At 40.2% G+C, this 16,921-nt stretch overlaps 1 protein-coding gene across 1 annotated transcript; it reads right to left on the bottom strand.

Moving 5' to 3' along the window:
* Nucleotides 1-6,176: 6,176 nt before the first annotated feature.
* Nucleotides 6,177-7,811, bottom strand: LOC131803269 (uncharacterized). Its single transcript, XM_059124358.1, has one exon. The coding sequence runs from the start codon at nucleotides 7,792-7,794 to the stop codon at nucleotides 6,544-6,546; it is 1,251 nt and encodes a 416-aa protein (XP_058980341.1). The 5' UTR covers nucleotides 7,795-7,811; the 3' UTR covers nucleotides 6,177-6,543.
* Nucleotides 7,812-16,921: the final 9,110 nt, after the last annotated feature.

The following is a 16,921-nucleotide window of genomic DNA, read 5'->3' as shown; positions in this document are numbered from 1 at the left end:
AATAGAACCCGCAGTCATCTGCATGAGTGTGCAAAGTGCTAAAAGCGTGCGCAGTACACTCCGAAAATGACTGTCAATAGTTCAAAATCTTCGCAGTTTCGGGAGAAGATTTCCTAAAGAGAATTCGTTATAAACGTGTTAAAAGAACCTCCAATTAAGTATATGTAGAACAAGTTCTTGCTGCAATATTGGTCCAGCGAAAGATTATATTTTAAACTTCTTTTACTAGAAGTGGGGCTTGAACCTTAAAAAATACACGAAGTTTCGTAGTAAACCGATTGGGTTTGATGACCGCATGGTGTGGCAAATAATAATTTGGGGTCCGACTTAATTCCTCAAGTGAAAGTTTTCTCCTATGTCAAACATCTAGGTATTCTAATATCGCCTTGTCGTATGAGTCTTTTATTTTAGTAGTCTTTGAAAGTGTTTTCTCCTTCCTAAAGAATTGTGAGAGGACTATGTTTCGAGAATTTTCCAACTTCCCACAATTTTCAAAGGGTAGGTAACAATATATAGCCAACAATATATCTCCAATTTTTATTTCTCTTTGTTGTTTCTATGCAGTTTTGTACACAAAAGGAGTCTTCTTCTGACATCAAAACTTTTTTAGGGACCCTTCCGCTTTCATAATCTTTTCTATTGAAGTTGTGTTGAACAAGGAAAAGTTATGAGCGTTTATATTTCTTTATGAGCATTTCTAAACGATTTTGTAGGAGTCTAATGTAAGAATTAAGGGCGCTATATACATCCTTAGGAGAAGTTCGACAGGTAAACTTATGTAGAATTTAGGGTCTGCTCAGTTAAGACCTAGAATATTTTTTTTAGGTCTACTTGTTTTTAGGTTTTTCTGAGATAAATGTAGATTGAGATCCACGGTTTATAATTGCTCTGGCATAATATGAGTGTCCTCTATTTTGGACTTGTACAATTGCAGTGAAAAGCATTGTTGCCCTAGGATTGTTTTCAAAAATTCTATATTCTTGAAGGGTTAGGGCTGTGATATTTGCGGATTCTGTGGAATGTATTGTTGTGTTGAGAACTGAATCGCTAGTAATAGGGCGCACTTTATCTCTTGCTAAGTTGTGATTTTTTATTCGTTGATGGTTCTCTGTTCCCTTATGTAGCATGGAATGGTGCCTCAAACTGCAAGATCGGCAGCCAAACCGACTTTCACATTCTTTAACGCCAATTATAACAGAGTAGTGAAACTTTTACAAAAATAATTCTTTCAGTCACTGACTTTCCTATAAATCAGGCACAGTCCTTTATAAACGGTTTGCCACACAAGATCGACAATTCAGTGGGACTTGATCCCTTCGCGGTTGATTCGAAAGCTAAGAGTTAGACTATGTATTGGTCTGAAATCTAATTGTAAATTTCAATTTCACTAAATTCAGTTTTTTATGGATCGTGTGTCCAATATTTCCCACAAATTCTAAAGGTTTAAATTTGTGAGTCATATAATTGTTTAGCTGATTCCAAATAGGCAATGCTTATTTTCCATAGGGTTTTTAAATTAGTTAAAGAAATATCGGGATAATTTTGAGGGGCAAAGTTGAATAAGGATCGGGTCCAGGCTTTTTACAACAATTTCTAGAGTCTCAAAAGTCTGAATACAAATATTTATGGTACGTTGTAGTTTTTGAATTATGCCACTTGAATAACATGTTACGTGGAGTAGTTTACAGAGAATTTTAATCTGCTTATTTACCTGAATTCCTTTGTTTTCATAACGCTCGGTAAGATTTGTCCACGCCAAATCGAACCCGGAATTCTAGTTTCCCTCTTATTTTCATTTCTTTTCTATTTGTGTGAATGTTATTAGGTAGGAAAAGGGTCTCCCAGTTGATTTACAAAAGGTGTCGAAGTAACAAATTATTTGGAAACCAAGAAAAGCACCAGGGTCTTTGTATTGGTTTTCGAATAATTTCCTCCAATGCTTTCTGATAATGTAGAAAACTGCATTTGTACTCACTTTGCTGTTTGTGGAAATTGTTTTATTCGACTTATTTTGTGTTTATTTTGTCGAATGTTCGCTCAGTTTTTGTGTGATTTTATTGTTTAAATTTGTAAAATTGGGGACTATACCAAAACGTGGACCGTTATATCGATATATATTTTTCAATACCAACCAACCTGCTCACAATACAAATTGTTCTGCTAAATTTTGACTCTCAACGGCAAATAATGTGGGCCGTTTTGTGATTTCAACAGACAGACGGACATCGGTAAATCGACTTAGAATTTTGTGTTGATTGTAAATATATATCCTTTATGGGGGCTGCGATGATTTTTTAGGGATGTTAAAAACGGAATGAAAGAGTTAATATACCCTCCTTTCCAAAGTGGAGGGTATAGAAATGGTACAACCACGTACATGTCTCCCCTGCCGTGAAATCTGTGAATGATAAAAAAATACTTAATTATTAGGCATATTTCGGATTAGGCCAGAAAATAAATATCCAAGCTTTGTTTTGAAAGCCTTTAGATTGCTTGAGTTCGAAACCATGTAGGATCATATGCGTGGTAATACGTCTGCGATGAGTGCGTTAACTTTTAAAGCCCAAGTGCCGTTTGGGGCCTGGTCATCATTTTAAAGGTTGCAAATCGGGGTTTTTGTTACCTCGCCGACCTAAGTCCCAGCCTTTGGACATATGAGCCGGTTGACATATGAGCGCTCTTACAGTCTTCCATTCGTCTATGTTTTTGATTAACGGCTCGAGTTTGCTATAGGATTTTTGTCCATATGTTATTCTTTGGCATTACCAGTAATAGTTGTATGTGTCAATACTTTAGATGGTTTCTTTTCTACATTAGTGCCAACTACTTTTCTGGTATCTTAACCACTTTGGTCCATGTCACCACAAATTATGTGTTTGTAAATCGATCGGTGAGCGTCCACGACTTGCGGTAACAGCTGGATTAGCCTTAGCCATCGATAATCCCCAACATTTTTTATGATTTCGGAAATTCTCTTTTCTACAAATGTGCCCCAGTGGCACGATGGTGTTTTGAGTCAAGCAAAAATAGTTGTGAGGTCTGTCCAATAATAAGACCCAGTATTAAAATTTGAAGGTTTGTAATTATGGAATGGATTAAGTTGGACAAAAGTACATCTCCGAAAGCTCAAGTCATTTGAAGTCCATTTTGGCCTCCCATATATTAATTTTGTAAAAAAAAATTTGCCAGCCTTACGTTATGAGTTTCTAATGTCATCTGCATGAGTGTGCAAATTGCTAAAAGCGTGCGCAGTTCACTCCGAAAGTGAATGTCAAAAGTTCAAAATCTTCCGCAGGGTCGGAAGAAGATTTCCTAAAGAAAATTCGTTATAAATGTATTTAAATACCTCCAATTTAGTATTTGTAGACCAAAGTCTTGCTGCAATATTGGCCCAGCGAAAGATTATAATTTAAACTTTTTTTAATAGGAGTGGGGCTTGAAGCTTTAAAAATACACGGAGTTTCGTAGTTAAGCGGATTGACCCGAAACAGCAAGATCCCAGTTTCTGACAGCGGCTGTCATCCCAGTATGTAGATGTCTGTGTTTGTTTATTTTTCTGCACTGGGAGGAGCATATCCCGGAATGCTTACTCCGGGTTTTATTTGTCCGTGCCGGGATTGAGGAAAACCCCGGATCTCTGTTCTGCTCGGTGTGTCAGTGCGTCATCCACCACATATCTGTTTCTGTGCGATGTAATGGATGTAGAGAAAGGGTGCACTTTAAGAACTGTTCCGGACTAAGGCGTTTGCGAGACTACAGCGAAAGAGATTATGTTGCGACTTGCTGCAGTAACGTAGTCCCCAGCTAGTCTACTTCTTCGTCGTCCTCATCAACGACGTCGTCAGAGTATGGAACTCCACCGCAGTCTCTAGAACAGCAACCAACACAGCAGCACCTAACGCCACACGTTACTGTTCCAACTCCGGACTGTGCATCATTCTTGCAATTGAGTAGCAACTGACTCCGAGGCAAAATAGATGAGATAGTGGAATTTATGAGTCGGAGGAATATTAAGATCGCAGCGGTGCAGGAAACCAAGCTGAATGAAAATTGCAGATTACAACATTGTTATGGTTACAACGTACTAAGGAAAGATCGCACCAGAAGTGGAGGTGGGTGATTAGCATTGCTGTTACACCATTCTGTTCAGTACAGACCTATCTCGCTTGAGCTAGTCTCTAGTGACACGTAAATGGAATTTATGGGGTAGCAGTCAATTGTGGAACTGCAGAAGTAGAGGTGCTTAATGTGTATATCCCGCCGATTAATAGCTATGAACCTAGGTAATGAGCAGGGGAACAGCGCTGGCAGAGCAGATTGACTGCTCCACATTCTGCACGGTTAACGAGGATGCCCCCACCCGAATAAGAGGAGAGTGTCTCAGTTCGCCAGACTTAACCGTTGTGTTACCCTGTCTGAAAAATGACGTGACTTGACAACCCGTCATTTCTCTTGGCTTAGACCATCTCCCGATAATTGTCTCCATAAGTAGGTAGCCCGATTTCATAACCTCTAAACGCCGCCGTTTCCTTAACCATGGGAAAGCTTATTGGCCAGAGTTCAGAGAATTCACAAATCGCCGCTTCAGAGAACTGCCCAACCCTTCTGATGTTCGGGTAGCAGAAAGGATGTTCCGAAACATCTTCAAAGCTGCAGCCGCTAGCTATATGCCTGCTGGTCGAATACCCAAGATAAGACCAAACTTCCCAGCAGAGGCAGCGGGATTAGCAACCGAGCGTGATGATCTCCGTCGTACCAACCCTACTGATTCTAGAATCAGTAATTTGACAGTGGAAGTCAACCGGTTGGTACAGGAGCATAAGAGGAAAAAGTGTTGCATAATTTAAAACCGATATGCGTAAGCTGTGGGTAACGGTTAAGTCGCTCTCGAACCCTGGAAAAAAGGATGGTAGGACCTCAGTCACTTTTATTGACGTAACGGTGACTGATCCGAAGAGGTGCGCAGAGTATTTTAACCGACAATTTGTCGAGCACCCCGAAAGCGACAGGGCTAAGCGAAAAGTACTAAGTCGTATCAGATCTCTTCCCGCCGAGGAGGAACCACCTCAGTTTACGATGGGCGATGCTGCAAATGTCATCCGTAACGCTAAGTCATCCAAAGCGTTGGGCCCAGACGGAATCTCAATAGTAATGTTGAAACAGCTGGATACGCCGGGAGTCGAGTACTTAACGAAAGTTTTCAATTTGTCACTAGCCACCCACACAGTGCCCGAAACCTGGAAAATGGGCCGGGTGGTCCCGCTACCAATTTCGCTTTTGTCGCCAGTAGCCAGTACCACAACAGCATTACACCCCATTTCCACACATATTAGTAGAGGACAGAACCAGAACAGGCCGTGTGACAGAACAGTGTTGGTAGCCCTTGACTTATCAAAGGCATTTGTTACGGTCAATCATGCCATAGTGTTTGAGGACGTGCAGAGAACTCCCCTCCGGCCAAGCTTGAAACGTTGGGTAATCAACTATATGTGTGGGCGCCAGCCGGAATAATAAGTCCAAAGCCCGTAGAGTGAAACAGGGAGTTCCCCAAGGTGGGGTGATATCACGGAAACTGTTTTACTTCTATCTTTCCGGAATTCCTCGCCCTCTAGACAGCACAGAGATCGTAACGTATGCGGATGATTGTACGATCATAGCGTCGGCACCAGTGGGCGATGACATATGTGAAAGGCTGAATCCCCATCTCGCTGAGCTTTGCCGCAGACTTCCACGCGAGGAATATGAAAATATCCACCACGAAATCAACGGCCACACTCTTTACCACATGGCCTGCGGAGATGAGAACACGGCTGAATGTGCAGGTCGAGGGGAATCTAATACCGACCACGAACTACCCCCAAGATTCTAAGGGTCACATTCGACAGTATGTTCAAGTCATCTATCTATCTATCATCTATCTGCGAGAAGATGAAAAGTAGGAACAAGGTCCTCAAGGCGCTAGCCGGCAGCACTTGGGGTGCGGACAAAGAAACCTTGTTTGCGCCAATGCGGGGTAAAGGGGGAATATGCAAAGCAAACCAAATAAAATAGAATAAATAAAAACACAATAGCGGGGTTAGTTTTAAGAGATAAAATAAGGCAAAAGCCAGGCTTTATTGATAATAAATATAGAGGATTTGGGTAAACAATATTACCTTAATTTGCACAATAGCGGGGAGAGCCTTCGTTCGTATCGACGCGATAGAAGAAGAGAGAGTTAATAACAAAACAACGATCCCAACATGAAGTAAGTCGGCGTTGGCGCCATTCGCCACTCGTTGAAATCTGTTGACATTGACAGATTTCAACGATGTTAATCATTTACAAATAATTAGATGTTAACCCATTGTTAACGTTGCAAACCAATAATTTTCAATCTAAATTAAACATGCCGCCCACCTTGCAACATATTGGGATGTTGTAACTAAAATACAATACATAGTTCCATTTCTTTTTTTTCTTTTCTTTTTTTTTTTCCAATTCAATTCTTTATTTTTCTTTATTTTAAATTCAGTTCATTTTTTCAAAAAACATTGTGTAACACTATATGTTACATATGCCCGACAATACCCACCCAAATATGGTGTAGTGGGCTATCGGTAACCCTGGCGTCGCATGCACCCGATGTGTTACGACCCTGGCATAGACTTCCGGCCCGAGTACCAGGGCCACCCGACCAGGCCTATTAAAATCAGGATCTGCCAAAGGAAGACCAAGAAAGGAGTCTTTTATGCGCTCTGGGATTGCCGCTGTAGGCGTACGCGCATGGTCCAGATGGGTCACCACTGCCACAATTGACAAGGACTGACTCCGGTCGTATATCGAGGTGAGACTAAGCCTACATATTTGGCTACCATCGATTCTTGAAGTAGGGATACGAAGACTATGCACCAGAGAGGAGCATATCTGACTCTGCCTACTACATTGGTCCAATACCGCCCTCACGATAGAGGGACGGCCAAAAGCATCAACTTTGACTAACAAAGTCGGGGAAATGCAGATACCAGACTGGAGGGACAACAAGCCGACCAGTCCTACCTGCGAGTGGGAAGCATTTTCAGTCGGACGATAGTAAGGACTATGACGCGAACGGTGCCTATAATCCGTATGCGGACGACGCCGACTATTACTTGTGGGTTTAACCACGGTCTTCGAATCAACGTGAAGAAGAGTGTGGTGATCTTCGTTGCATACGGCACACTTTCTTTTACTTTGACAGTCCCTGGCTTGGTGGGATTTCGCTAAACACCGTATGCAATCATTAAATTTAACTACAACTCTACGACGCATGTCAACATTCATGACGCGGAAATCGCTACATCTATCCAAAGGGTGCATGCGGTCACAAAGGCGACATTTATGGGAGGCCGCAGATGAATCCCGAGGGGATTCGGACCTACTAAATTTGGCCGACTCCTCCAACGAGTGAGGAGTGGCAACCGGAGCCGCAGATGGACCCGAAGATCCGGACTCGGTTCGCGATTTTTCAATTTGGGGGTTATCGGCAGGGACCGGAGCCGCAGATGAATCCACAGATATGGATTCGAACTCGGTTTGCATCAATTCGACAGTAGAGGCGAGGGCCGCAGATGAATCCGACTTGTTCGATTCGGACCCAGGCTCAGATATTTTTACAGCTGCAATAGGTTCCACAAGAGCAGCTTCAACGGCAGCCGACGACAATGTGGTGTCAGTGGGGCAACATTCCGGGGTAGCAATACCGTCATCAGCGTTCAAAAGTTCGTCTTCGGTATATAATTTCATCGACATACTATATAACGAGAAGAGAACCATTTTAATTACTAATCGAGGGGTGGTCGGTCAGAATGACCAACTTGGTGGTGGGCCGTCTTACAACGCCGTTCTCGGTTCGGACGTCCGCGACTCGAACGTGACCGTCAGTTCCCGGATGAACATTTACGACACGGCCTAATTTCCACGACTTTGGCGGAAGCTGGTCATGACGAACAACAACTAGATCGTCTATGGCTAACTCGCGCTCTGGAAATTTCCATTTATACCTCATGTGTAAATGTTTCAAATATTCCTCTTTCCACCTCAAACTAAACTGGTGGGCGAGGGCCTGAACTTTTCTAAACCGATTAACTAAGCTTAATGGTTGCTCTGTGAGGAGAGGTTCAGGCGGTGCTAACAAAGGGGCCCCAATGAGGAAGTGTCCTGGCGTCAACGCGACAATTTCGTCCGAACTGTCCGACATCGGACAAAGAGGACGCGAGTTCAAACACGCTTCTATCCTAGCCAAAACTGTTGCTAATTCTTCGAACGTGAACTTAAGATTTCGAGCTTGCTTTCGAAAATGTAGTTTAAAGCTCTTGACTCCAGCCTCCCATAACCCTCCCATATGAGGAGCACCAGCAGGTATAAAATGCCACGATAGGCCCTGATCTGATAACGTGGAGGAGACTGAGCCAGCACTTTCTTGGAGGAATTCTCTAAAACCTCTCTGAATTTCCCGCGAAGCGCCAACGAAATTTGTTCCAATATCCGAAAAAATAGAACGGGGACAACCACGACGAGCAATGAATCTATGCAACGCGGCCATGAAATTAGCAGTCGACAAATCAGATACTGCTTCCAAATGAATCGCCTTTGTAGCGAAACAAACAAATACACATACATAACCCTTTGTGAGGCGACAAGACCGACCTAGGTAAGATTTTATATCAAATGGACCCGCGAAGTCAACGCCAGTATTTGTAAATGGCCGATCAAGAGTTGTTCTCTCTGGGGGAAGTGCAGCCATGAATTGACTGCAGCTGCGCTTTTTCAGTAAAATGCAGACTTTGCAACGCCGAACTACAAAACGAATGAGATTTTTCATACGTGGAATCCAATATTCCAATCTCAAAGTACGCAACATCAATTGAATATCACCGTGTACACATTTGAGGTGAGTATATTCGACCAACCTAAGAGCCAAAGTACTACGATAGGGGAGGATTATCGGGAATCGCTCCGAATAGGAAAGCGTGGGTGAATGTGCCAATCTACCATTCATTCGCATGACGCCGCTTTCATCCACGAAAGGATTGAGGGGAAGTAGGCAACTCCTACCATCTAACGGCTTTTTGTCCATTAAATTCTTATACTCGTTAGAGAAATGCATCTTTTGAGCGATAATTACCAGCCGAGTGCGAACGTCACTTATTTCTGATGAAGAAATTTGCTTGCAGGGAAAACAAAAATGGTTTCTATACCGGGGATGTGTTTGGCGAAGAAATCTAACCAAATAGGCAATGACTCGAAACGCTTTACGCAAACATGAAAGTTAGCCAAAATATCTTCAAAGGTCGACGAAAAGAACGAAAAATGAGATCGAACTATTCTCATTTCGAGGTCAGTATCAAGGGTAGCCAGATTATGATTCGACCATATAGATTTATTCTTACCTAACCAATTAGGACCGTGCCACCATAGGCGGGAGGAAGACAATTCTGAGGGAGACATACCTCGACTTCCAATGTCAGCGGGGTTATCTTCTGATTTGACATGATACCAGTTGTGATTGCCAACATTTTCCTGTATCCGACATACACGATTTGCAACGAAAGTTGTCCATGTGGAGGGGGTTTTCTTCAGCCATGCTAGCACTATAGTGGAATCTGTCCAACAATAAATTTGACGAAATTCGATACCTATCTCCCGAACTATAGTTTTTAGAAGATCTGACGCCAAAACTGCTCCACAAAGCTCTAAGCGGGGTAATGAAATTGATTTTAAGGGAGCGACCTTTGTTTTGCACGATAGCAAATTTACGAAAATTTTTCCATCTGGGGACTCAACACGCATATAGACTACCCCCGCGTATGCCTTTTCCGAGGCGTCGGAAAAGACATGAAGTTCTGCAGAAACTCCTGGAACATACTGAATCCACCTAGGAATCCGGATTGAGTTTACATGGGGATATGATTCCACGAACCTTTTCCAATCAGCCTCAGTTGCTGCCAAAAGTGAATCATCCCAACCAACATTATCCAGCCAAACCTTCTGCATAATAATTTTCGCTGTCACAATGACTGGAGCCAACCACCCAACGGGGTCAAACAATTTCGCAATAGCCGAAAGAACTTCTCTCTTAGTGTAGGTGGATTTATTAACAATAGGGTTAACTGCAAAGTAGAAACAATCTAACCGCGCATTCCATCTTATACCCAAAGGTTTAGAACTGCTAGCTTCTACAAACGACAACAATTGAGCGTCAACCAAATGCTCAGGGGGGAAACGATCCAGAATAGCTCTATTATTGGCAGTCCATTTTCTAAGCTCAAACTTTGCCGACGAGAATGCACTAATCAACTGGTCCCTAGCTGCTAATGCAGTCTCAATGTCATGAGCTCCAGCTAAAACATCGTCAACGTACATACAATTTCGCAAAATATGCGCTGCTACGGGGAATTCTGACTCAGTATCATCTGCCAGTTGTAAAAGCGTCCGAATTGCTAAGTATGGTGCACAATTTACACCGAATGTGACCGTCTGAAGTTCATAATCTAAAACCTGCTTCGTCGTCGAATCACGATATAAAATTCTCTGAAGAGGTGAATGCTTGGGATCTACGCGGATTTGCCTATACATTTGGGTAATATCAGAGTTGAAAACGAATTTGAAGACACGCCAACGGAGGATTAAAAGAACCAAATCTTGTTGTAACGTTGGACCTACGTGCAAAATGTCGTTAAGACTCTGCCCATTCGAAGTTTTGTTTGAGGCATTAAATACTACTCTGAGTTTAGTAGTCGACTTTTCTAAGTTAATCACAGGGTGATGAGGTAAATAACACGAAATGACTTCCTTTGAAGTATTTGCGGATATTGGCTTCATGTGATCAAGTTCTAAGTATTCCGATAATACTTGATCGTAAACTATTTTTACGTCAGGCTTCTTCATCAACGAATTTTCGTTGCGATAAAATTGTTTAAGAACATTTGAGCGAGATTCTCCCAAGTACCCAGTAGCGCCAATCTCAGCTTTTATTGGTAGTGTAACAATATATCTACCCTCTGAGTTCCTACGAGTAGTCCGAACGTAATTCTCCTCACAGAAACGGTCCGATGGGGATAATATTTTTCTTTTGGGAGTTTCCTCAAGTTCCCAGAATCTCAACAATGTGTGGTTAAGTTTATCTTCCTCTGCTACGTCAATAGTAGTGGCGAAAGTTCGGACTTGTGCTGCTGGAATAGGACCAGTGACAAGCCAGCCAAACACGGAGTTTTGAGCCAGTAAAGCTCCAGACAAAATCGGACGACAACCATCTAAAACTATTTTGGGGTACAGATCGGCTCCTAACAACAGATCTACAGGTCGAGGTTCAAAAAGATTTACATCAGCTAAGCGAAGGTCGGGGATTTGCTTCTTCAAATCTGAATTTGCCACAAATGACGGAAGATTTCCTGAAATGGCACGCAACACTAACACACTTGTTTCCAATAACAGAGATGTGTCGAATGGACTGCTAATTCTTATACTGCAAGCTTTATTAGCAGTAGCCGAAAGCGAACAACTCACTCCTGATACAACAACATTAGCAGGGGATACGGGAAGCTTCAAACGATTTTGGAGTCGCTCTGAAATAAAAGAGGACTCTGACGCAGGATCTATCAGCGCCCTAGCAGGATACAGAACACCGTCGTGAACAATATTCACCATTGCCGTACCCAAAAGTACAGCTTTGTTCTGTGCGGCGTGAAACACTTGACGGGGTACACATCCAGCCGATATGGATGCTACACAGTTTCCCGAATTGGATTGCCTAGAGCTCGAATTTGGGGATACGTTAGAAGTCACGGTGGAAGTTTGAGACGAATTACCCAATGTAATATCTTCCCGATGCAACAATGTATGATGCGCCTTATTGCACTTCGAACAACGACGTTTGCTATCACATTTCTTTACTTCATGACCGCTACGAAGACAGTTCATGCAAAGTTGATGGCGTTTCATTACTTTATACCGATCAACGGGTTTTAAGCTCTTAAAGCGGGGACAGTCATACAATTTATGACGTTGATTTTTACAAATGACACAGTGTGGACTTTTCGAAGCACGGGGAGAACTAGGCGATTTAGGGACATTAACATTAGAAACATGCGCTTGAACTTTTCTACTACTTAACTGCTTCGACCTATCTGTGCCACGCATGTCATGAAGACACATGAGCGTACGAATTCTCTCAGTGAGAAAAGCATCCAAGTCTTTCCATGACGAAAGAGAGGATTTATCCTTTACACTTTGCTCCCAAAGGGTCTGAGTAAGTTTTGGCAGCCGTTGGAGACACAAAAACACAAGAATCGGATCCCAATTTTCAGTTTTAACATCATAAATTGCCATCGAAGTTAAACAACCATTTATACCGCGTTGGATCGTCTTTAATCCTGAACTAGTCTCACTATAGAGAACAGGAATATCGAATAAAACCTTTAATTGATTGTGAACAAGAAGCCGGGGATTGTCATAAGTTTCGATCAAAGCCTTCCAAGCCGGCGCGAAACTACGATTAGTTAGTGGAAACTTTGACACTATCTTGCGAGCTTCCCCTGTCGTCTTCCGGACCAAATGACAAAGTCTTTCAATGTCGCTTAGACGAGCATTATTAATGTACACAGCGGTAAACAAATCCCTAAAGGTGGGCCATGAGTGGAAATCGCCTTCAAAAACATCTGTGTCACAAGGCGGCAAAGCTAGATTATGTACCACATCCGAGTTTGAAACATAATCTAAAGTTCGAAAACTCGCACTACTATTCCCCACAATAGAGGTAAGCGGAGTCTGAATTTGAGAAGGATTTTCGAGCGAAGCCTGATTCGAAACATTCAATTGGTTTCGCGTTTCAACCGACGTTTTCGGCATAATTGGATTCGGTGATTTTTGTAGGGTTTCACCCGGGGTTTCTAACAAAGGCGCTACAGAACCACTAACGCTTGAATTAATAGAAGAAGAACGAGTCCTTTTAAATTGATCTAACTTCCTATTAATTGCAGCCTGGCATCTCAGATACAGTTGAAAAGATGCATGATACTTTTGATCGACAGCATCTATTTCTTCTTTTGACGTCTCTACAGACGTCATCATAAAATCACAGCCTTTTTCAAATTTTTCCTGCACTCTTTCCCACAAGTTCTCTAGTCCATTCATTTGGGATTTTAAATACTGGAAATCCAATTCCTCATCACGCATAGACTCAAAGCTAGCGTTAAACTTTACGAGAGCATCCGAAGCTCTGATAAACATATCAATTGGAGTCAAAGGCATTTTAAAAGGTTTTTACAAAGTCTCTACTACAATAAGTAAGAGAAAAACAACTAAAGCACGATTTGCTATAAAAAATAACCAAAACCCAATTCGACTTCGCACAATATACGAAGGAGTAACAACGCAAAATTATCAACAAACTCAAAAATTTCCAAAAAATCGTCCAAATTTGTTAAATGTTCAAGGAACGTACCGAAAGATGCCAAGAATTTAACAAAACCGCACTATAGGGCCAAAAACCTTGAAAACTTCCGCGAAATTATTGCCTTGAACCTCTCACACAATAGTGAAAAAATCAAAATTTGAACTATAAATTTCAAAATTATAATCTCCAATGAGATATTTAGCAACCGATAATAAGGTACCAACAAAAATGTGAGAAAATCAATGAGTAAATATAAAATATTCAAAAAATATATCGATAAATATATATACAAATTATCAAATTTTCTAAAAATTGTATATTTTACCGGTAATTTTCCAAAAAACCGTATTTTCGCGCACAAAAAATCTAAAATATTTTAATTTGTAATATTTTCTAACGAAAATATAGAGATTATTTCGATTTTATTTCAAAAGTTAACTACAATTTAGGCAACTAAACTACCGAATGTAGCGTGATTTTCCAATAAATATTTATCAACAATAAAATTTCTGAGCAAAATCTCCAAAATTAATTAAAAATTTCAAATTCCGCACGAAAAATATCAATTTTAACACTTTTTACTAAAAAGTCGTATTGACCGATCGTAGGGTGCACACGTTATTTAATTTTTCCAAAAACGTCGTTTTATTACACCCAATTACCATTAATAATTATTCCAAACAAAAATCAAAAATTTTTCATATATTATATTACAGGTCGTTTTATCACGGTTCACCTGTAATGCAACGAACGATAGAAAAATATCAAACGTCTGACCAAACGTATGTATGTATACGCTTATGTGTGGCTGACCGACCAAGCAGTGATCATCAGTGGTGTGCCTATTACTGCGTTTGTATGTTTGTATATCGATCGTTAGCGAACAACCAAACAAACCAATGTAATTGCTGCGTGTACTTTTTGGGGGTGATTTTTAATGAATATTTTGATTAGCAAAAATGCAAATTTGCAAAAAATTTAACAATTTTTTAATTTCAACTATACCGATCGATAGGAAATTTAACGTACATTAAAATGACACCCGACAACAATATTTTATTTTCACTAGAAAAGCCAAAAAATACACTTTTTTTTACAATTATTTTGGTTTATTTGTTTTCTATGATTTTTGTCGAATGCCGACGGCAAAACAATATTTGCAAAACTAGACGGCGGGGGAACGGGGTACGCGACGCGTTGTAAAACGGCCACAGAACAAATAAACGACACGAATTGTTGTTGTTTAACACAATTTTTTTCGAAAATTCTTTCTTAAAGAATATTATTTTTTCACAAGGCACTTTTTTCACTTTACGTACCTGGTTGTTTTTAAAGGAAAATAGATGATGATGAGGATGATGATAATGATGTGTATGTGGACTGTATTTGATGGTGATGATGAAGTTTGCTTTACAAATAGAAAAAAAGAAGAAACGATTAACTTCTTTTACCAACAGCTCGTTCGTAATCCGGTACGAATGGACCAATGTTTGCGCCAATGCGGGATAAAGGGGGAATATGCAAAGCAAACCAAATAAAATAGAATAAATAAAAACACAATAGCGGGGTTAGTTTTAAGAGATAAAATAAGGCAAAAGCCAGGCTTTATTGATAATAAATATAAAGGATTTGGGTAAACAATATTACCTTAATTTGCACAATAGCGGGGAGAGCCTTCGTTCGTATCGACGCGATAGAAGAAGAGAGAGTTAATAACAAAACAACGATCCCAACATGAAGTAAGTCGGCGTTGGCGCCATTCGCCACTCGTTGAAATCTGTTGACATTGACAGATTTCAACGATGTTAATCATTTACAAATAATTAGATGTTAACCCATTGTTAACGTTGCAAACCAATAATTTTCAATCTAAATCTCTTATAACGCGATAGATCGGTCTGTGGTCAGATATGCGGCTCCAGTGTGGTCGGCGAATACTATTTCTTCGTAGTGGAAGCACATCCAGACCTGCCAGAACGCTGTCCTGAGAAGTGCAACAGGATGCCTTCTCATGACACCAGTGGACCATCTTCATGAGGAGGCGAAAGTCCTTCCTTTACGTCAGCAGAGGCATATGCTTTCGTTGCAGTACCTGCTTGGGGGTTACCGTGAGAGTCATCCCAACCATCATGTGGTGGATAAATCTCCTCCACCAACGTGTATCAGGAAGGACATACATATGTGATACAGGCCCGCACAATACGCTGCACCTCTTTAATTACACAGCCAAAACTACCCAACTTACTCCAGAAGATCTCTGGCTACAATCCATTAAAGTATCGAATTTCTAAACCTGGAGCTGGAACCAGATTAGCAGAACGCAAACACTTGCATGTATTACTGCTACAAAACAACAATAATTTGGGGTCCGTTTTAATTTCTCAAGTGAAAGTTTTTTCCTTTGTCAATCATCTAGGTATTCTATTATCACCTTGTCGTATGAGTTTTTTATTTTAGCAGTCTTCGAAAGCTTTTTCTCCTTCCTAAAGAATTGTGAGAGGACTATGTTTCGAGAATTTTCCAACTTCCCACAATTTTCAAAGGATAGGATAACAATATATCTCCAATTTTTATTTCTCTCTGTTGTTTCTATGTAATTTTGTTCACAAAAGGAGTCTTTCATCTGACCTCAAAACTTTTTAGGGACCCTTCCACCTTTCATAATCTTTTCTATTGAAGTTGTGTTGAACAAGGAAACGTTATGAGCGTTTATTTTACTTTATGAGCATTTCAAAACAATGTTGTAGGAGTCTAATGTAAGAATTATTATAATACATCCCTATGCGAAGATCGCCAGGTAGACTTATTTGGAAATTAGGGTCTGCTAAGTAGAAAAACGGGTCTCGCAGTTGGAATTACAAAAGGTGTCGAAGTATTATTATGTTGTGTTTTACTGTACTTCCTGTACATTTGATTTCATTTTAATTTTACTTTAAGATTTATATATTATGTTATGATTTTACTTAACTTTAATTTTTCTGGCACGATATGGAATCGAGTTCTGGTTTTTTCTTTTTTTTTTTTTGTGTTATTTTTCCAAAAGAAAAATTTTAGTTTTAATATTAGTTTATAGTTTATTGAGTAAATTCAATGGTATAAGTGAGTATTACACAGGTATTTTTAAATTTTATTAAATAACATTTAAATTGCTTAAGTGCATATAAGTTAATAATTTTATTGTTTCGAATTCTCGTTTTTTATTTTTTTTTTGTGTATTTTCCCAAAAGAAAAATTTTAGTTTTAATATTAGCTTATAGTTTATGGAGTAAATTCAATGGTATGGGATGGGTGAGTATTACAAGGTAATTTTCAATTTTATTAAAAAATATTAAAATTGCTTAAGTGCATATAAGTTAATAATTTTATTTCATTTTTCTTTCTCTTTTTGTCTTTTGCCTTTATACCTTTATCTCTTTATCTCTACGGGGGATGAGTACGTGAAGATCGTTTAAACTTGCAAACTTCGTATGAAAATTAAAAAAAAAAACGTAAAAGCCAAACTGCATT

This window comes from Musca domestica, unplaced genomic scaffold (genome assembly GCF_030504385.1).
Source record: "Musca domestica strain aabys unplaced genomic scaffold, Musca_domestica.polishedcontigs.V.1.1 28, whole genome shotgun sequence".
Classification (NCBI taxonomy): Eukaryota; Metazoa; Arthropoda; class Insecta; order Diptera; family Muscidae; genus Musca; species Musca domestica.
This window is presented reverse-complemented; position numbering and strand designations above follow the sequence as displayed.

Coding starts and splice junctions, on each gene's coding strand:
- LOC131803269 (XM_059124358.1), bottom strand. CDS start 7,794: ATGGTTCTCTTCTCGTTATATAGTATGTCGATGAAATTATATACCGAA.